Raw genomic sequence first — 21,357 nt, 5'->3', positions numbered from 1 at the left:
AAGTGTCACTGTGTCCCTATAAATAAACCCAATAATAAGACAATGAAACAGATCCACGTACAGCCAGCCACTCGATCGGCACCAGACCAGAGAGAGAGCGACCAGGAAATTTAACGAGGAGCTTTAGGAATTTTCATGTGATCTATCTTACTTATATATATATATACACATAATAAAAAACAGGGTCAACTGATCAACTGTCAACTGACCAGTGCGAGACGAGTGCGCAGCTATTTCCCCCGGCCGTCCGTCGTCCTGGTTCCCGAGTCCTGTGACTGACTCACCGACTGTCCCACTCCAGCAAGCTTCCTCCCCGGGTCCGATATCCACCAGCCACCTTGACGACTACTCTGACGCTAGTGTCACGCTACAAAAACACACACACGCAGAGTCGGGTTCCTTCCATGGGTTCATTCATCACAATAATAATATCACTCAGTGGTATCATGCATATGCACAGAACATACATGCGCGTCAAATGCCGCAGAATTGTCAGACTTACTCTTGTACTGACGAGTGACGACAGACTTTTAGTTTAGCTCATTCTTCTCTCTCTTCTCAGGTCAGATATTCCACCTGTTGCATTTCCTGAAACTACCCGTAGAGATCACTCATGTCAACTTGGGGAGAGCTGCTAAGGGGATTAGTGTGTGTGGTTGTAACTCCCGTACGTCGGTGTCGCGCGTGCCGGGGGGTAAAAAAAAGTACAGATCTACAAGTTACCGGCGTGAATGGCGCACGGAGTGGTGTCGATCTTAGATACTCTATGGTGTCGATCCACAAGCTTTGGGTATCTGATATTTTTTCCCCATGGGTAAAAATAAATCCAGACAATAAAAGTGACACAAAATAAATAATTACCACCACCACCACCCTCGTTTTAAATAATTATGATTTAAGTAAATATTATACATTATCAGGAAAAAATGCAGAAGAATTTCATTTTGTTGGAATTTTCAACGCAATAAAAGTATTTTACGTTATTTTACGACAGTTTGCGTTGTCGTACGGCACAAGCCGTGTGTCGTAGCAGCGTGGCGTTTGTTTATAGTTTTTTTTACCCTTTACAGGTTGGTTGTTGTTCTGAAGTAAACAGATGTTGAGCCTCTGACAGGTGCCCACCAGTCACACTACGGATTACACACCGTCTGCTTACTAGAGGACGATGGGGAAGCCAAAGAAAAAGAGTGAGGAATATTTTAATTGTCTGAAATATGTCAATATAACTTTAGCGATTTGCTAATGCTAGCACTTGCCAGCATGTCCACAGAGTAGACAGACACTTGTGTGGCTGGCATGATGTTTCTTCTAAAGATAAATTAACGTGGGATTGGAATTACCAGTATTGTGATATTGGAGAGATATAATTGTTGCTTTAATATTTGACAGTCATGTATCAGGGCTAGTGTCAGTAGCCTTGCTTGGTCGAGAGCTAGCCCTGGTTCAAGAGTCAAAACTGACTGTAAGAAATGTATTTTACAGAGTCCTGATTCTCCTGAATGTTTATGCAAATGTCAGATTAGATCAAATAGACGTACAGCCTTGGAGGGTCCAAGGTATGCAGTATCTCATAATCTCAACAAGCATGTATTTTCCCAGGTGATCTCAGCCGGGCTGAGCTGATGATGATGACCATTGCTGATGTCATCAATCAACTGGTTGAGGCCCATGAGGAAGGAAAAGACATTAACCTCAACAAGTACGTTTTTTGTTTTGTTTCCAACAAACAGAATGTTGTATTGCCCCTGTAGCCCAATGTATGCTCTGTAATATGACGCTTGCTTTTCCAGCGAGTGACGTGTGTCAATATGTCATATGTCTGACTGAAACTGAACTATCACTGTACTAGTCTGTCATATATCAACTAGTACCATTTAACGCTGTTCTCTCCGTCTCTGACTGCTTTATGTTTTCACAGAGTGAAGACGCAGACCTCGGCCAAATATGGTCTTTCAGCCCAACCTCGCCTGGTGGACATCATCGCTGCCGTCCCACAGCATTACCGTCGTGCCCTGGTGCCTAAACTGAAGGCCAAGCCCATCCGTACGGCTAGTGGGGTATGTGAAGAGACACTGACAGACGCTCGCCCTGGGCTCACTTTCAGCTACATCATTGTCAACTAAATAGTATGGAGTTGGTCACATCAGAAACTCAGAGAAAAACTTGAACGTGAAAGCTGATGTTGTGGAAAGGTTATCATGTCTAGTGTACAATGGATAATACATTCTGAATTATCTGATTTGGTACAGCATACAGTTTAGTATATTTAGCTCGGTCTGGTCAGTTAGTCTTAGTAAAACCCAAAGAACAATAACAAACTTTGCGCTTGTTGTCATCTGCAGATTGCCGTTGTTGCTGTGATGTGCAAGCCTCATCGCTGTCCTCATATCAGTTTCACAGGGAACATCTGTGTGTAAGTACACATGACTGCACCCAGACTTGTAGTTGTACACAGGCATAAAGAACACATTGTCCACAAGTTGAATATCATCTTGGTTTGCATATTTTACTTCATCGATTAAAGTGCATTGGTACAAACCGCTTCTCAGTTCATTATGGCATTGTTCTCTCTGTGCTGCTAAAAACCACCCAGGTGCATGCCGTTTCTCAATCACCCACCCCTACATATGCCCTTGCTGTCAATAAATTAGGCCTGGGGAGGTGTGCCCTTGGTGCCCAGAAATAATCCAATTAAGTAATCTAACTAATACCAAATAATGCTAAATAACAACTACATCAATCAACTAAAACAATACTAATACATACTAATAATAGAAACAAAACAGTGATCTATATTTTCAAACATTTTCAAAAATAACAGATCTACAAGCTCAAAACACTTTTTATTTTATTTTCACAACGAATGATTCACTCTAGCCCTAGAACGGCTCTTGTTGTTACATACAGTAAGTACAGTATTTCACATACAGAGCCATAGAACACCCAGGTTAATTTCTGTTCGGGTTCAAAATGCGCGGCCTAAATGTGATAAATGCTCCGTTTGTACTCACCCATTAAATAATTCCAAAGACGTGGTGTGAAAAATGGTCCTCTAGTTTTATATCCATGTGAAAGTTCTGGCACAAAACGCGTATTTAGTGAATTATCTCCACTTTTTCAAGAGATGCACGCGGACGCCTTTCTCTCCGGCGAGGGGGGGCCGGAAAGATCGATGAACTGAGTTTACAAATACGTCCTGTTTACCGCAGACGTCATCACCAATTGACCAGGGAAACACAAAAGTTTGCGGTCACACAATTGGCAGGTGCTTTGCGATAGGTGCTGGGTAATTAATCAAACCACCTGCCAATTGTGTGACTACAAACTTTTGTGTTTCCCTGGTCAATTGGTGATGACGTCTGCGGTAAACAGGACGTATTTGTAAACTCAGTTCATCGATCTTTCCGGTGAAAGATAATTCACTAAATACACGTTTTGTGCCAGAACTTTCACATGGATATAAAACTAGAGGACCATATTTCACTCCACGTCTTTGGAATTATTTAATGGGTGAGTACAAACGGAGCATTTATCACATTTATGCCGCCCATTTTGAACCCGAACCAGGATCTGATGCAAGCGATCTATGCCTGAGATACATGAACATTTACGAAGTATAATTAAATGATCACAGGCATTCTAGGTCTAGATTCACTCATGACTTGTTTCATCAACCGTAAAGTAAAGAATTAATGAATGTCTATTTTAGCGCAATTGTTGAGGTCACTCCCACCCTCGGTTATTCACGTAGGCCTGCCATTCATTGCATGACGAAGGTGCTTCTCCCTACGTTGGAAAAATAAAGTTTATGGCAACGTGACTACGAGCTGTGCGGCCTCTTTCCTTTCTTAGTCACCATTTTGTTCTTTACCATATCCTTGTGATCCTCGTGTTTGTTTAACAGAGAAAGGTAAATGAGTCTTGCTTGCCCCATTGTGGATCGCAAATTGATTTTGAGGTTCTTTTCACCTGGCAAGTGAAAACAAAAGGCACCACATTTGCATTTGAATGCCTGAACTGAGAACGTAAAAGGGAGCAAACAACGATCAATGGGGGAGGGGGGCTCGTGTCCACTCAAGGGTGTCATTTAGTGCTTTGAATTTCTCGGGTGCCTGAGCAATTTTGAACCCTTGTCTCTGCTCCTCAGGCAGCCGTTGATGAATGTTTGCACCTTCATTGTTCATTGCATTTGTTGTCCTCCACGTCTCTGATCCGTACAATAGTACTGGCTTGACATTTGAGCTGAAGAGTCTGAGCTTTGTCCGCTGGCTGATTTGTTTAGTTTAGAGCTCCAAATGGTCTTGTTGGATGAATGCAGATCTTGCCGATTCTGTCTCTTGACGTCAGCATTTGTGCCACCCTGACTTGTCTATGACACTGCCTAAGTATGTGAAGGTTTTTAGTACTTCCTGAAGTGCTGTTCCCTCCAGCATCACTGGATCCAGCATCTCTGTGTGTTGTGTTGACCATGAGGACTTTTTTTTAGCGAGTGGCAACAGCAGCTAATGTGTTGTATGTGAACCAACAAAACAACATCGGAAACGAACAAAAAACGGCCACTATGAGAGGCTTTGAGAGCTTGTTATGTACTGTAGAGTAGAATACAAGCCTAAAGCTCTTAAGAGTGTTTTTTTCCCCCTGAAGTTCAATAAATACATCTACATGACAACTACAATGAAAATACAGTTTCATTTTCACTATCATACTGCATTTTCTGTACATGATTATTTACAAGCATTTCTTTTCAACAATTTGATTCTCTTTTTGTTATCTGGCAGCTATTGTCCAGGTGGTCCCGACTCAGACTTTGAGTATTCCACACAGTCCTACACTGGCTATGAGGTGAGCTTCACCATTATGATATACAGCAGCAACCACTGAAAGGGTTTATAATTTATGGACTAATTATTGTGAGTAACTGCAATATCCGTGTGTGTGTGTGTGTGTGTGTGTGTGTGTGTGTCCATCCCTCTACAAGCCAACCTCCATGAGGGCCATCAGAGCGCGTTATGACCCCTACCTTCAGACCAGACACAGGGCAGAGCAGGTCAGTAACTCCCTACAGTGTGACTGTACACGTGATGCCCTTAGGTTCTGCAAATGTCCCACTATTACACAAAATCATATTTAATGTAATGGCTTGACATATGTCTGGTTGCTAAATAATAAAGCTTCCTGGCATTATATAGGCCTCTTCGAAAACAAACATACAAAGTGCTTTTAGACTGAGAACCGGATAATATGTAAAGAACTGGAATAAATGCACATCATATATTAATTATGGAATGTAGCTCATGCATGAGTGACTCAAAATGCACTGTATTGATACGATGTATTAAAAATAATGTAAAGCTTGAACTTTCATGAAGTGGTCATTTCGTGACAGTTTAAGCACATGCTATGAATAAGAGGGCACCAGCTCCATAATTTAACGGCAGTCAGCTTTGTTTTATTATCCCTCAGTATTTTCATATTCATGGTGTGGACATTCAACAGTCTACTACTGTAGTGACATGTTTTGGCAGCGGATATCTCGGTTAATCACTAAATTCCAACTTTTAAACTCAAGATAAAGTTAATTTCTCAGTCAGGGAGGCTGACAATCTTTGCTAAGGCGGATTGCCATGACTATAACCCATTTTGGACGGGAACCCCTTTTGGTGTTAGCATTATGTTATGCTTTAGCTATTGAAAAATAGCAGATCCGAGTGGCGCGCTACGAGCTTGTAGATCTGCTATTTGGTCTTGCTATTTGGAGCTTGTAGGTCTGCTTTTTGAAAAATAGAAGAACCACTGACATAGAAACGCAGCTTTTTCAGAAAACTGTCAGGGTGTAGAAGACATTTTTAGAATCTGATCTCAGGTCAAAATGGGATGAAGTGCTGTGTGAAATCCTGATAATATTCAAGTTAACGATGAATCTGTCTGTCCCACCACAGCTGAAGCAGCTGGGTCACAGTGTGGACAAAGTGGAGTTCATTGTGATGGGAGGGACATTCATGGCTCTGTCTGAGGAGTACAGAGACTATTTCATCAGGAACCTCCATGATGCCCTGTCTGGACACACCTCGAACAATGTAGCTGAGGCCGTCAGGTATGAACAATTCTCCCACAGGCCCTGCTTATGGACACGTGTGTGTGTGTGTGTGTGTGCGTGTGTGTGTGTGTGTGTGTGTGTGTGTGTGTGTGTGTGTGTGTGTGTGTGTGTGTGTGTGTGTGTGCACGTTCATGCACAAGGCAAGCATGTATTCATTCTGCAATTTCTGAGAAGTAAGACTCCACTAGATGGAGCCATGCTATCATTTCATGAAAAGTCCCATTATGTCCCCCTAATAGTTACTGGAAACTTGGCACCGACCACCAGTAATAGTCATTATGAATCGTATTGCTGCTTCAAAAGCAATTAGTCCATAAGCATTAGTCCCTACTTATCCCAATAATATTATAAGCCTAAGGCATTGCCAATATGTTTGCGATTTCTGCACTCTTCTGTGGATAATTGAAGTGCATTTTGACCTCAGACGGTGGACCACGAACATGAAACGATGAGCTCTGAACATGACATGCATAAAGCACCAAACTGGAAGCAAAAGTAATGACGAGTGCAAGACGTAAGCCCAATACGTGAATAAACTAACAATCTATATTTATATATTTAATGAAAGCAATGTGTGATCATGCGATGCACCGCATCGCAATTAATTTAGCAAATTTGAGATAAGTGATTAGACTTGATTAATTTACTGAATTTGAGAACATTAACTAGGCTCCTTAATTACTTCTATGAAACCTCAAATATAAAGTTTGGGCTGTAGTACTAAGTGTGCCCCTGCTTGATCTAGACTAGAGTGTATGACTCAGAGGACTCTGAGATCCAAGGAGGTAATGCCTGTTTGTAGAACGGTTGGCTGAATGTCATACAAATGATTGAACCATATAATTGCTTTTTCCACAGGACTTCGACTTCCCTAAGGCCTGTGTTCAGTGTGCCCTCCATATCTGTATCTGCATTCCTATATCTGTGTTTGTGTGTGAGCGAGCACATGTATGTCTGTGCATGTTTGTTTCTATGGTTCTCTGACTGTGACGCTGTCCAGTGTGTGTGTGTGTGTGTGTGTGTGTGTGTGTGCTTGAATGCCAGAGTGTTTGTGTGTGTAAGCAGGTGTTTGTAGGATTTGTTATCAGTAGGGTTTATTAAGATGCTGTGATTAGAGAGGCTGTGGGTGGGCTGCTAATCAGTTTGAGACGAGGGCTAGCACTGGCAATAGACTTCAACTCTTATCTGTATGTGCGTGCCTGTGTGTGTGTGTGTGTGTGTGTGTGTGTGTGTGTGTGTGTGTGTGTGTGTGTGTGTGTGTGTGTGCGCGTGTGTGTGCATTTCTGCGCGCGCATGTGTGTGTTGTGTCCGAAGCCTGATTTGTCACGCAATGGAGTGAAAGTAGCCAATCTACAACAAGCCTGTGAGCTCGTAGATCCGCTATATGTTCAGCACACAACTCCCGTCGTACGACGAAGACATCATAAGAGGGAGACATTCGTGTGTGCGTGCACATTCGTGTGCTTCTGTGTCTCAAAGAGAACAATCATCATTTGTGTGTGTGTTCTGTGTGTAACATTTAATCGTGTTCACCCGCGCATATCTGTGGTCCAGTGAACACATCTTTATGGTTCTCCTAGTCCACAATATGCCCTCATATGATCATACCTATCGTGCCTTGCTACCTGGGGATACTTGCCTTAGATAATAGACTTTTTATTGATTCAATTCAGACAATCTGATCAACCTCTCTGGAGCATAAAGTCCTGTAATTGGTATAAATCAGCCAGCAGACTGTAAAACGTGGACATTTATTGCCATAAGATACTAAATCGTGGGGAATATGAGCCAGAGTCGGCGTCCGCAGTGGTCATCAGAGGTGATGGAGCGGCGAAAATGACAGTTTGACAGGGTGGTCTTGGTCTGACAGGGGTGGTAACGAGTCTGTTGTGCCATAGGTTTTATGATGTTCACATTATGACCCAGGTTTGTACCTGGATGGGTTTCAGAGCTTCATCTAGCTTATGTCAGACACTGAATGCTGAGATTTGATATTAAGCTGTTTGGACACTTCTGAGCTCTCTGTCTAGAAGCCGAGGTTACTGTATTAAGCCATCTGTCACTGACAAAACACAGTAAAGATCATATAATGAATATATATATATATCTTCAGCTGATGACTGCACAGGTGGTTATATAATATTGAGTGCTTGGTGGGTGTTACACATCGACCCCTAGATAGGATCGGAAATTGAACCTAGCCATTCAGCTATGGCCCCAATTGGCACGTTGTGAGAATATAGTGTCGATTCTTTCTCCTCTTCTCACTCTGTCAGTAAACGATATGGACTCATAATTGTCTGGCCCGGCAATAATGTCACATTCTATATTATTGAGCGGTGCCTCAGCTCCATTACAGTTATGTTTGTCCCTATGTATGCGTACGCGTCCCAGCACGGAAAGCTGTAACACGATAACTCCGTCATTTCTCGACCGTTTTGGATGCGAGGTGGCTCGCCGGAACTGGGCCCCCAGGTTCCTGGGGGTCTGGATGTTGCAGGGACCCCCCACACGGTACAATTGCACCGCTCACTTCACACAGGTGTGATTTTAAATAAAGTTCTAAAAACCAAGAAACAAAAAAAAGGTATTATCATTATGAAAAGAAGCACTTTTAAAGGTGTTTTGGGGCCTGCAGGTACTCGGAGCGCAGCAACACGAAGTGTGTGGGCATCACTATCGAGACGCGACCCGACTACTGCCTCAAGCGACACCTCAGTGACATGCTGGGCTACGGATGCACCCGCCTGGAGATTGGCGTCCAGAGCGTCTATGAGGATGTGGCCCGCGACACCAACAGGTCAGATGAAGGGATGGTACAGTCAATGAATGTATATTAAAAAAATGGATTGGTGAATGGATGTCTACAGGTGGAGGTGCTACAAAATAATGATTGTGTTGTGGAATTCTGGATCAATTAGCAATGTCGATGCAATCGATGAGGCAAATGGGAGCCGGGACAATATATTCTAGGTGGTGGTGGTTATGGTTTATGTAACATGATGATGTCATGGGTAGAAGTACAATAACACTCATTTCGGTGGTATGATAGTTCTGCTAGAGGGCAGAACATCATAGTTATACTGTGGCTGCTTCAAGAACAACTGAACCATAACAAGATAGGCTCAACTGTACCAAAGCAATAGCTATTAAGCCTAGTGGAGAGTGACATCTAGGCTCTTACCAAATATCGCAATGTATTGTATACAGTGAGTATCATAAAGTGATGGTAAAATATAAAGGTTAGATATAAGCAACCATATCATAGAAGGTGGATGGATGACTGAGCTAGGATCACAGTGTCCGAGTATCTAGTAACAGGTGCATGAGTTAGTGGATTATGGGATGGATCAAGGGACAATAAGACGTTGCACAGACTAATGGACGGATAAATACATCGTTTAGGACAAGAGCGGTTGGAGGCTTGATACACCGGTATGTGTGGGTGGCTGGATTAGTGGCTTAATTAATGTTTAATGTTTTGCATGTGTTGGAACCTCCGACTGTATCTTATTGTACACCTTTGCTTTCACAACATATGATTTAAGCCTATCTCACTCAGTTATTGCATGAAGGAAAACTAGAAACACGCAGTTATATCTTGTTTTGAACAATTGAATTGAAATTGAATTATCTACGAGAGTCACCATGTTGCTCCTTGTGATGTCACCTCTGAGAATTCTGAACTCTGAAGTCTGAAGCCATAAGTTTCCAACCAGGAATTACGGGTTAGACGTTCAAGAATCAGTTCAAGAATCAAGACCTAGAGGAGCTTTCGTATGTGTGTCTTGGTTAATTTCGGTAAACCACTGTACTGGAGTAAGACTGGAGTAATTTGTACCTAGTGAGAAGTTCCCACTTGGCAGAGTGCATCCTAAGTCCATATGTTTGCATGTTTCAGGGGCCACACCGTACGAGCAGTGACCGAGTCTTTCCACATGTCAAAGGATGCAGGGTTTAAGGTGGTGTCTCACATGATGCCAGACTTGCCCAACGTCGGCATGGAGAGAGATGTGGAGCAGTTCATTGTAAGTACATTTGGTTGATTAATTTGACCTGTTGTTATCCTGATAAGTTTACACAGTTTATTTGTTCTTCTATATGTCAGAAACTACTTGAATGGCCATACCATATCATAGTATAAAATATAACTGAAACCACTTTCAACCTGGTGCCCCTAATCAGTCCCTATCTTGGGTAATTCGTTATATAGACACAAATTGTAAACGATTGTCGAAAATAGCAAAGATAGGCAGTCTACAAGCTCACAACGCATCACATCACAAAGCGCAGTGAGCTTGTGGATACGACTTTTCCGTTATCCATCATACAATGATCAATATAGGGCTATATATAGTGGTTAAAGAGGATTGTCGGCAGCAGTGACTGGCTTGGCTGGGCATCTCCATCAATTTCCGGTGTTTGCGGCAAGGGATTGTCTTTGTCATTGCACTAGACTAGTGAGTAATGACGAACAAGTGGTTGGTGACTCCATGTGTATTGGAGGAGGCCTTCCCCAGCACAACTGAGGTGGTTGGCAGCAACAGAGAGGGACCACAGTACACCTGATGATGTTGGTATTAACAAAGTTCATAAACAACTATAAACAATTGTGTCGGACAGTAGGATTGTCCTAATACATCCTACCCTAGGATTGGGTTTTGCAGTACCAAACGCAAATGTTGTGGGAGGCAGCGATCAGTTTTTAAATAGTTGCAGGTCCCTTAAAATACCATACCATCCAGCAATACATCGTATGCAGCGCACCTGAAGCATGCAGTTGAACAATGCAGAAGAGAATGCAATTTACAGACAATAACCAACTGTCAAGCAGTAAGTCGGGTTAGGGTTGTAATGGCCGTCTCTCTCGTCTATAATGGCATGCTCAAAAGAGGGCTTGATTATTTAATTGAATTATTGATTATTGGTTATCATCATCATCATCATACTATAATTCAGTCAATGTCTGAATGTCTGTCTGTCAGAAACACCGCCGTATCTCCTCACACAGGCATTGACCATAATAATATGGAGGTCTTAACGAAGCTCTTTTTCCAATTTAACTAATTATAAATGACTAATTTATTAGTGAATACAAAATGCGGAAACGCACCCAGGGCGAATCAACTGTTGCGCACGTACTGGAAAACACAAACGCATCAAACAGCTCACAAATGCTGGGGGCTTTAAAAGACCAAAGTCTTTATTCTTCCAACATTGCAATGTGTCATCATGACAAGTCATTTCACAGCGGCGTGTTAATGAGAAAATCCTACATGCAGCATCTGCAAACACATTTATGAGCTGCCCGGACAGCAGCCAGCTTAGATGAATTGCCTCTCCAACAGCAGGTCTACCTGTATTCCTAATTGAAAACAAGCCTTAATGCACAGACAGGAGACATGTGTCTCAGTCTTCTACCTAAGGACAAAAGCGTTGCTGTCAGGCAGAAACCTTGTATCTCCATATTTAAACTGGTTTATTGTCTCCGCCAGGCCGAAGGCTTGGCAGAGACTATAATAATAATTGTCTTTATTGTACCCTCTGGGATATTCATCTTCAGTCTGTTCCAACAGAAAAACATTAACCAATAACCATATAGCATTAAACAACATAGCAACAACAAGACAAGTCCCCTTCCAAACAATACACAAAAAAGCATCCTGCCAAAGGGACAAAACTCCTGCTAAAACAAACTTTTTCCCATTTAAAAGTTGTGTATCTTCGTCCCCTGGAGACCAAGGAAGAACCTCTGCCCCAATTTATTTTCACTGGAACCAGGCTATAACCAACCAGGGTCCAGTATTCAAATATGGGGCAGGACATTGCGGAAAAAAATAAAATACTGAGAGGGACGAGACTAATGCAGTGATATTAGTATCTCTACGTGAGGCTAGTACAATGGTTCTTATCCATAATGTTTCTGCCCAACAGCAACAATAGGATGCTGAATAGACTGCATGCATGTTCTTCTCTCTTCACCGCCTCTTGTGGAGTCTGGCTGGAGACGCATTATTTCATATAATAGTTGATTAGTCTCTTAAAGAGGTGAAAGGATCTGGGTCATAATATACTGTAGAAACTCCCGCTTGAATCAGCTGTGTTGTGAGATAAGAGAGACCGACTGATGAACTCACTGTGGAGTTTCTCAAGGTGAATGAAATGCAAAGCAAAATATGAGTTCATTGGAGGTTATTTTTTTTCTTTTTGACTATTTAGTGGAATTACTTTGAATGATGCGCTCAATGGTCCCTGAGCTAAATGGGAAGGGTACAGGCTTTGGTTTAGACATACTATTGGTTCGACTGTCATTAGAACGACAGCCTACCTCAAACCCTAACCGCAAGCACGGGAGCAGCGCATGTTCGACTGTATGTCCGACCGCTGGCATGTCGGATAAGCGTGCGCACCCCAAATAGGAAAGTTAACGCGTATCTTACGTCTCTCCTCTTCCCGTTATAGCTCAGGGAGACGACATGCTCATTCCCCTCGTCTCACCATCAGAACCAGATTAAGTAACGCGTCATTCGTAGATGTTTGTGTTCTTTTGCCATTTCCACTTCCTACCTGGCGTGCCTAATTTGTCAAGCTGTGAGCTTGAAGATCAGCAATTTTCGCTGTTTGTCCTACGCTGAAAGTAAATAGGGCTACTGTGATTAAATGGTTCAGAACCACTGGCTGTTTTGCTCACATGCTGGTGTAAGTTAAACGTATGCTAAATGGGCCTGCAGGTCGAAGTTTGGGTTATTTAGTAAACACATAACATGTGTCAACAGCAACTGCCAGAGAACCTTGTATGCTGCATGCATCCAGCGTCGACTGCCCTGATAATGGAATTCTATTATAACTTCCCCTCAGCACCAAGATTCTCTCTCACTTATCTCCTGTGTACAGGCACTCGCTGTGCCGTGTGTGAGTGGAGGTTCTTAACGGGGTTCCACTCTGCCAGCCAGCAGGAGTAGTGATTAAAGATTCTCAAGATGTAAGCAGGTGCAGAATCCCCAACTACACAGTCGGTGTAATCCTGAGTATTAATTTAACTCTCGAGCATGCAAACATGGACCCATAAGGGTCAGGATTTTGCTGATTATGGAAGTAGAAAGGTGCAATACTGGAGAATTAGACACGAATCCTTTGTGAACTTAATTCCGTCTTACCATTTATATTCTATATTGTGATGTAATGTGAAGCATTACATCACAAACAGCGACAACAATGTGTGAAGCATGACCAAAAGCTAACAAAAAGCAGGTTCACTTTGCTGAACAATAGTGTGTTGCACTGTTGCCTATAGCAACCACACTACAGATTGGATCAGCCAGCACTGCTACAGTACTTTATTGCTGTGATGTGGGAGATATTGCTTGACAGGGTCCGATTTGTAAAATACCTAACAGATTTTCTTATGTCCTAGACCTATACTACAAATACCTATACTACAACAAATAGGTTTCATCACAATTATTATTGCCCCAGATGTTAATGTGGTTAACATATATCCTGCATATCCTTCCCCATGTGTCTCTCCTGCCCATCTATCAAATTAAATCCTAATCAGTCTACATTTCCCAAAAGGAAATGCATGTCTGACCAGAAGCAGGGATCAAACATCTCCCTACCAGGATTAAAAATGAATGGCCATGCTGGTAGTCTTCGGAATAACAAAATATATTAAACTTCATAGAGTGGATTTGCTATATTGTACGGATGTCCAATTATGGCAATTTTTCTAAATGGTGTGGTTTTCTTTTCAGATTAGCCTATGAATCAGCAGTTCTGCAAATGCATTCTATTTTAATAGTCTTTTTTTTCAGTGCCACCAGACCGAGCAGTCAAAAGACATAACAATAAATCTTATCTGGGCATTTTGGAAATTCTCTCCCTCTTTTTCTTCAATATTTCCCTCTTTTGAAGATATGGGGCAAACACATGCCTCCCATTATTTTTGAATGAAACCCATAATAATGATTGCCAGGCAATCAAACCTCTTGTGCTTTTTTCACTTCACTACTTTCTTTGACAAAAGCAAAATAACAGCGTTGCCCAGTAAATCTTCAAGTAAGCTAAAATCAACTTTAACTCAAAAGACATTTCTTTCTAGCCTTCAACAATGTGTAATTTATTTAGTTTTGCTCCGGTGTGCAAACCATTCTTTCTACTGATTATACGGTATGCACCCAGCAGCACCCTGCTTTATTTTGGGACGATTATGACGGTGACTATTCTCAAATTCTTAAATGTTTACCAAAAACAAGCTGATTGTTCACAGACATGCAGAGTCAACATATATTAAGAATCCATTCTTTCTTCTATACAGGAGTTCTTTGAGAACCCGGCCTTCAGGCCCGATGGTCTAAAGTTGTACCCCACCCTGGTGATCCGTGGCACGGGTCTGTATGAACTGTGGAAGACGGGGCGTTACAAGAGCTACACTCCCAGTGCTCTGGTGGACCTGGTGGCACGCATCCTGGCTCTGGTGCCTCCCTGGACACGCGTCTACCGCGTGCAGAGGTGACTTGACGTTTTTGCACGCCTGTCATAGGGTTGTGGTACTGTATGACACAAGGGAAGACTGGCGTATCGGCAACGATGAAGTAATATGGAAGCATTTGTATATTGTCTAGTTTCTCTTTCTAAGGGGCGCTAGCCGCTTCTATAAACTGCTTAGGTGCCCACACGTCTCAAGATTTGCTATTGACAATGAAAGGGGAATTCAGGTCAAATGTCTGCCAAATCTTGTCCCCACACGTCTCAATATTTGCCATTGACAATGAACGGAGAAATTACGTCAGAATTCCGCTAAATATGACGTAAATTAAACATCAAAACACTAAACACCATTGACATTGAAAGGAAAATTTACGTCATATGTAAATGAGCAAATCAGCTAACCAATCACAGGCAACAGGCTGGCCAGTATGAGATGATACATTATGATGATAAGAGTTGATAATTCCGCTAAATATGACGTAAATTAAACATCAAAACATTAAACGCCATTGAAGGGAAAACTTATATGTACTCATATGTAAACGAGCAAATCAGATGTTGGTGGGAGCGCTTGGCCAATAAGGGTCCACCTTTACATTATGTAGCAATGTCAAATGTCCGCTAACATGAAATTATGACAAGAGCGCCCCTCATTTCACACGGGTGTGATTTCTTTTAAATCAGTGGATTCAGTCAAGCTCTCCCTTCCCTCCACTCTCAACAGGGACATCCCCATGCCTCTGGTGAGCTCCGGAGTAGAGCATGGGAACCTGAGAGAGTTGGCCCTGGCAAGGATGAAGGACATGGGCACTGAGGTAAGTCCTTTTCACATTAGAAAAACAACCACATCAGCATTTTCTCTGTCCTGATAAAACTCTCTACTGTCTGGGGAAATCAAGTTCGTGACTCGGAGGAGGCATGTGGTCATCATCTATTTTACACCCTCCCCCGCGACACAGTGGTGGTTGGAGCACAGTACGGTTGACTGACACTGACCAAGTTCTTAAACATCAAGTGAAAAGAATGGAGAGGGAGAGAGAGGTGGAAGCACAGAGGGAGGCTGGGAGAGACTGAGAGAAAGACCTCAAGTCAACACACATTTAACGCTGTGCTGCAGTCAGTGCAACCAGGATGTTATCAATATCAATGATCTGCGTTTGCTGTACTATAGACACTGTTTGACACCTCCAAGAACAAGAAAGACAACTTATCCAGAAAAGTACACTATACAAAGGCTTTGCTCTGAAAAGACACTTATTTTGTCTAATCTGCTCCAATGTGGGTGGAATCAATGTATAGACACCGGAAACATCAAACTGCTCATAAACGCTACAATTAGCCTGAGTTCTTGTCCAATAGCCACGTTAGAAGCGAGGAGACGTGGCAAGCTGTCCTTCTCCCCCATTGAGATGCATGTTAAATGACGGTGATTTCACCATCATCATCATACTATAATTAACCAAATGTCGGTCTGAATGTGTCACTGCCGTAGCTCCTCACTATCACTCCCACTTTCCACACAGGCATAATAATATGGAGGGCGTAACGAAAATGAGAAAACTCACATCAAGTATTTTTCTCTCAGAAACAGTCGGAGCTACAGTCACAACACTTGGAGGGGAGGTTCAGAAGTTTTTTTTAAACTAATTTAGTTTTTATTCTTCCAACATTACAGTGTGTCATCATGATGAGTCATTTTACGGCGGTATATTAATGAGAAACTCCTACATGCATCACCGAACACACGTTTATGAGCTGCCTGGACATCAGCCAGCGTTTCGCATAGACGATTTGCAGGTCAACCTGCATTGCTAATTGAAAACGAGCCTTGATTTTAATGCACAATACACGTCACATGCAGTCTTCTTCCCAAGGATTATTATTTCACATTATAGTTAGCGGTTTATTACAGAGGTGGAATTATGGAGGCTCACTTGTAATATACTGTAGAAACTTATGCTTGAATCAGCTTTGTTCTGAAACAGAGCTGGGTGAATGCAAAGGAAAGCATTAATGAAGCTTAGCACGCAGTACTCTTTACCAGAGGAACTCCTCACTGTCAGGCGAAAAGAAGCAACAGGTGACTTCACGTGTATCGAAGGAGGTATGTGGTCATTATGTGAAAGTGTCCCGGAAGGATTGAGTATGGAGGGACATTGCATTTGAACCATCCTAACTAACTGCAATACCACAAGACAGTACCTAACATACATGCCTCCATGTATTTGTGTGGGAGGAAACCAACGCAAACACGAGGAGAACATGCAGACTCAACACAGAATGGCCACCTGTTTTGGGGGTTTTGTTTATTTCTTATTTCTTTACTGAATTCAATTGTCCTTTTTATAATGTGTGTTTCTTTGTGAAATGAATTACATTGGATCGCCTTGTTGAAACATGCCATTCCATGCCTTGCCTTAGTTGCCTCCTCTTCGATAACACGGGGTGGGGGGGCAACCTTTTCCAGCAAATGAAGACATTTTTGGTATTCCCACAATTCTTGTCTCTGTGTTTTGATATGTAGTGCCGTGATGTGCGGACAAGAGAAGTGGGCATCCAGGAAATTCATCACAAAGTGAGACCTTATCAGGTAAACACAACACTGTGTACATTCACCATCCCAACAGCTGAAGAGTGTAGGGACTTGTTTTGTTCACGTTACCCTTTAAAATACTAAACACGACAGGTTATTATAATGTGTTTTGTGCGTGTGTCATATCAGGTAGAGCTGGTGCGCAGGGACTACGTGGCTAATGGCGGGTGGGAGACCTTCCTCTCCTACGAGGACCCGGAGCAGGACATTCTGATTGGCCTGCTGCGCCTGCGTCGCTGCTCGCCCCAGTCATTCCGTCCAGAGCTCAAAGGGGGCGTGTCCATTGTGCGCGAACTACACGTGTACGGCAGCGTGGTCCCAGTCAGCAGCCGAGACCCCAGCAAGTTCCAGCACCAGGTTAATATGGATTCTTAGTTTTTTCTTATTCTTTTTTTGTTGTTGACATAAACACTTATATTCTGTTATTTCCCTCGCGTAGGGACGCAGTTTAAAGACGGGGTGAAATGGTTAATTTGGGCATTTTATTTAGAAGTTTCAGCCTCAAAGGGCAGGCTCTGAGTTTCTGAACCAATCAAAGCGTTGCATCCCTTCAGGCGATGGGACGGTAGCTCTGCTGCACGCACAACGCATGGAGTTTGTTTGTTTACAAGTCAGACAGTTACTCTATTGTGTGTCTGTTACTTTTGTCCCTGTCATCAGTCCAAAATCCACCATCTTGGTAATGTTGATATGATATCAGTTCTTGCGTCTAGGGATAATGATAGCAAACTAAACAAATGCATCTGTGGGTGCAACAGTCTATTAGTCATCTGGCTAATATTAAACAAACAAACACAGGACAAACGCTCTCACACCCATAAGCCCATCCACACATGCAACCATGCACACATGATTTTCCTCCCCTGTAGAAGATATGTAATTGGTTCAACCGTGGATTAAACACTTGAACCCCAGCATCCATATTCTGAGAACATTTGCCAAAAACAGCAGATCTGCTAGAAAGTAGATATAATATAATATAAGTAGGAATAATCGGTACAGTATAATAAGTAACACCGGTCCATTATACTAAGAATAGAGCATTAGAAAGACTCAGATCCTTAGATGGGCTGTCTGTTTACATAGACCCAAAGCCAGCAGGACCATGGTAACTAAATAAATTATGTTTGCAAGGTACACAAGGCAAAAGCAATCATACAACAAACAACAAGCCATCATTGCAAGTGATAAACGTATCAAAAGTCTGTTTATTTAACCAAATTAGCTAAACTCTGCAGATATTAAATAATTAATATTGTGACAAGCCAACTACTGAAGCTCAAGACCATTATGGTTTATTGCTATATTTTTCTATCCTAATTGTCCTGTATTGTATTGCAGAGACCTGCAATAAACGCCATCTTATAAAAAATGAATATGGGATATCCAAATATTCGTTTTTCCTAGCTCCTGACCTGAGGCATGAAAAGGAGCCAAATAAACACTTGTTTGAACCTCCAACACACCCACGTATTCACGTAACATTGATTCCCATCCTCTGTAGCTGAAAGAATAGACAGCAGTCAACAGTATTGTCAATGCTTGCTTGCACATTAGAACACCTAAATCTAGTACCGATTTATTTTATTAGCTGCAACTGTGTTAAGGTTAGCCTTATTCAGAGTGTAGGTTTTAGGTATATGATGCTGATGTTTTTCCCCCTCTGTGTAGGGTTTTGGTATGATGCTGATGTTTCCCCCCCTCTGTGTAGGGTTTTGGTATGATGCTGATGTTTTTCCCCCTCTGTGTAGGGTTTTGGTATGATGCTGATGTTTTCCCCCCTCTGTGTAGGGTTTTGGTATAATGCTGATGTTTTTCCCCTCTGTGTAGGGTTTTGGTATGATGCTGATGTTTCCCCCCCTCTGTGTAGGGTTTTGGTATGATGCTGATGTTTTTCCCCCTCTGTGTAGGGTTTTGGTATGATGCTGATGTTTTCCCCCCTCTGTGTAGGGTTTTGGTATAATGCTGATGTTTTTCCCCCTCTGTGTAGGGTTTTGGTATGATGCTGATGTTTTCCCCTCTCTGTGTAGGGTTTTGGTATAATGCTGATGTTTTTCCCCCTCTGTGTAGGGTTTTAGGTATAATGCTGATGTTTTTCCCCCTCTGTGTAGGGTTTTGGTATGATGCTGATGGAGGAAGCAGAGAGAATTTCCAGGGAGGAGCATGGCTCTGTAAAATTGGCCGTCATCTCAGGTGAGTCTATAATATAGGATAACTTAATTTTCTCCCATCGTGATACAGTAGTCGAACCCACTGAGCACTGACCCACCACATAATGCATCATCAAAAACATGTATCAATGGTGGAAGGATCTAGTTTATGGTTGTCAAAGTTCACTTGATAGCCATTAGCCACCCATTCCGGGAAATTGCTGGGATGTCGGCTGCTAAATGCATCACTGTTGCAATCAATTTTAAATACCGGTACTTTGACCATAGATTTGTTTTTGTTTGAATTGAGTTTTGTTCTTAAATATGTGATACTCATATATTCTCCATTTTACAGGGGTAGGAACTAGGAACTATTACAGGAAGATGGGCTATGAGTTGGAGGGGCCGTATATGGTGAAGAACCTCTATGAACCTGGAATGGACTGAGCCATGACTACCCCAGTTTTTTTTATTTGGACAATTTGCGCGCACAGCGTGTGTGCGCTCGCGCACACACAACCACATACACACAGTAGCTTCTGTGTGGGAAGTGAATGTGATAGTTTATTTATGTTTTTGGTGTCTTATAATCCTGTAAGGGATGGGTCTTACTCTTAACGACAAGACACGAAAATAAAGATTAATTAATTCATTCATTCACACACACAAATTATTTTATTTATTGGGACAGGATGTAAATTCCTTTCTTGTGCATAAGAAGAGACTATGGTTGTTTTTGAAAAGAGGTAGTATATGCATTTACCCTCAATTCATGATCAAACAATTTCGTACAAAATATTAGCCCCTATTAAAACCCCCCCTACATTATATCTTGAAATTAGGTTTTATTTTATTTTTTTATATATGTTTATTGGTAGCCGGTTTCAACAATTTAAGTTTAGTTTGAACATACAAAAAAAATTCTCCCTCACCCCATCCCTCCCCCCACAGTTATCGTCATCATTCAAACAATATAAAAAGTACAGACATACAAAAACAAAAACAACAACCATGAAATTAGGGTTTTGCCTCAACTGCACCCACTGAACTTGCACATCAGGCAAGATAAATTATGTATTGTGTCTTCCCGACTTACCTAATTTAGATAAGCACACAGAGACAGTGATTTGAGAGGCAACTGCAGTATAAATTGCAGAGAGAAGGATTCGATTTCAGACAGATATATCCATTCTGTTCCTCTCAAGTCTCAGTCAAAGGTTAACCCATTCTGGGCGGGATCCTCTTTTGGTGTTTTAACTAAGCATTATGTTATACTTTAGCTATTGAAAAATAGTCTGATATTTTTGAAAAATTGTGAAAATGCGGCACAGATCTTTGAATATATATTCTTTCAGAGCGAACGTTTTTTTATTTCGACGTCAGGCCTGAATGGGTTAAGGGATACCTCAGCAATGAGCATACTTAACCAAACTCAAGCTTATAACTTTTGTTCACTACACACTTGACAGTACTGTACTGTATGAGATGTTTCAGTTGGCCTAAAAAGACAATGTTATCCTTTTTATCTCTGCTTTATTTTTAAACTAAAGCATCTAGCCACTCACCAACTTGCAACCATAAAAGAATTCTAGAATGCATGTTATGTTTAAAGGCCCCTTTCAGCCCAAAGGCACTAGGAATGATTCACATTACGCAACTTTATTCTACAGCTATGACTTTCAGTACCGATTGTTGTATTTATGCTATTGATCTCTCTAACAGTTGGCAGTGTATGAATGTCGTTTCTGGGCAGCGGTTGTATAAGCGCACAATTTACGGTAACTTATTTAGGGCAGGTTATAGTGTTGCATAATTTGCTTTATAAAAACTGACTTAATGCTCTGTTTTTTTGTTTTTCTGTCATCCATTTTTGGGTTGTATGAATGCTGGGTTTCAGATGATGGAAAAAATGTACTTTGTGTTTACGCTCAAGGAATAAAGTATATTTCAAATACATATTTTGTCTTTGACAAAGAGCTATTTGTGCTAGAAAAAGGTGATCACATTCTATTTTTAATTATGCATTT

General features: G+C 41.8%; 2 protein-coding genes across 7 annotated transcripts in view; one reads left to right on the top strand and one right to left on the bottom strand.

Moving 5' to 3' along the window:
* Nucleotides 1-615, bottom strand: part of LOC308333811 (kinesin-like protein KIF13B) — a 40,137-nt gene extending 39,522 nt beyond the window's left edge. For 4 of the 5 annotated variants that reach the window (XM_080790293.1, XM_080790295.1, XM_080790296.1 and 1 more), the window contains exons 1-2: nucleotides 503-615; nucleotides 210-367 (exon numbers count right to left, since the gene is read on the bottom strand). The gene's annotated coding sequence lies outside the window, so the exon portion shown is untranslated. Of the gene's footprint in view, nucleotides 1-209 lie in introns of all 5 variants that reach the window. The other variant, XM_080790294.1, reaches the window with a different exon arrangement.
* On the top strand, nucleotides 46-21,286 carry elp3 (elongator acetyltransferase complex subunit 3). 2 transcript variants are annotated; one of them, XM_080790302.1, is made up of 16 exons: nucleotides 46-137; nucleotides 1,071-1,187; nucleotides 1,600-1,699; nucleotides 1,919-2,057; nucleotides 2,343-2,413; nucleotides 4,779-4,842; nucleotides 4,979-5,047; nucleotides 5,940-6,094; nucleotides 8,736-8,897; nucleotides 9,999-10,125; nucleotides 14,415-14,608; nucleotides 15,312-15,402; nucleotides 17,112-17,177; nucleotides 17,310-17,537; nucleotides 19,292-19,373; nucleotides 19,686-21,286. In XM_080790302.1, exons 2-16 carry the CDS (start codon nucleotides 1,166-1,168, stop codon nucleotides 19,775-19,777), a joined length of 1,662 nt encoding a protein of 553 aa, XP_080646428.1. In that variant the 5' UTR covers nucleotides 46-137; nucleotides 1,071-1,165; the 3' UTR covers nucleotides 19,778-21,286. The 2 variants fall into 2 exon arrangements, with proteins under 2 accessions (XP_080646428.1, XP_080646427.1); XM_080790301.1 differs by lacking the exon at nucleotides 46-137 and having other exon boundaries at nucleotides 1,030-1,187.
* The last annotated feature ends 71 nt before the right edge of the window (nucleotides 21,287-21,357 follow it).

Source organism: Protomyctophum bolini (assembly GCF_963924005.1).
Source record: "Protomyctophum bolini genome assembly, chromosome: 19".
NCBI classification, from domain to species: domain Eukaryota; kingdom Metazoa; phylum Chordata; class Actinopteri; order Myctophiformes; family Myctophidae; genus Protomyctophum; species Protomyctophum bolini.
The sequence above is the reverse complement of the archived record's forward strand: the minus strand, read 5'-3'. Positions and strand labels throughout refer to the sequence as shown.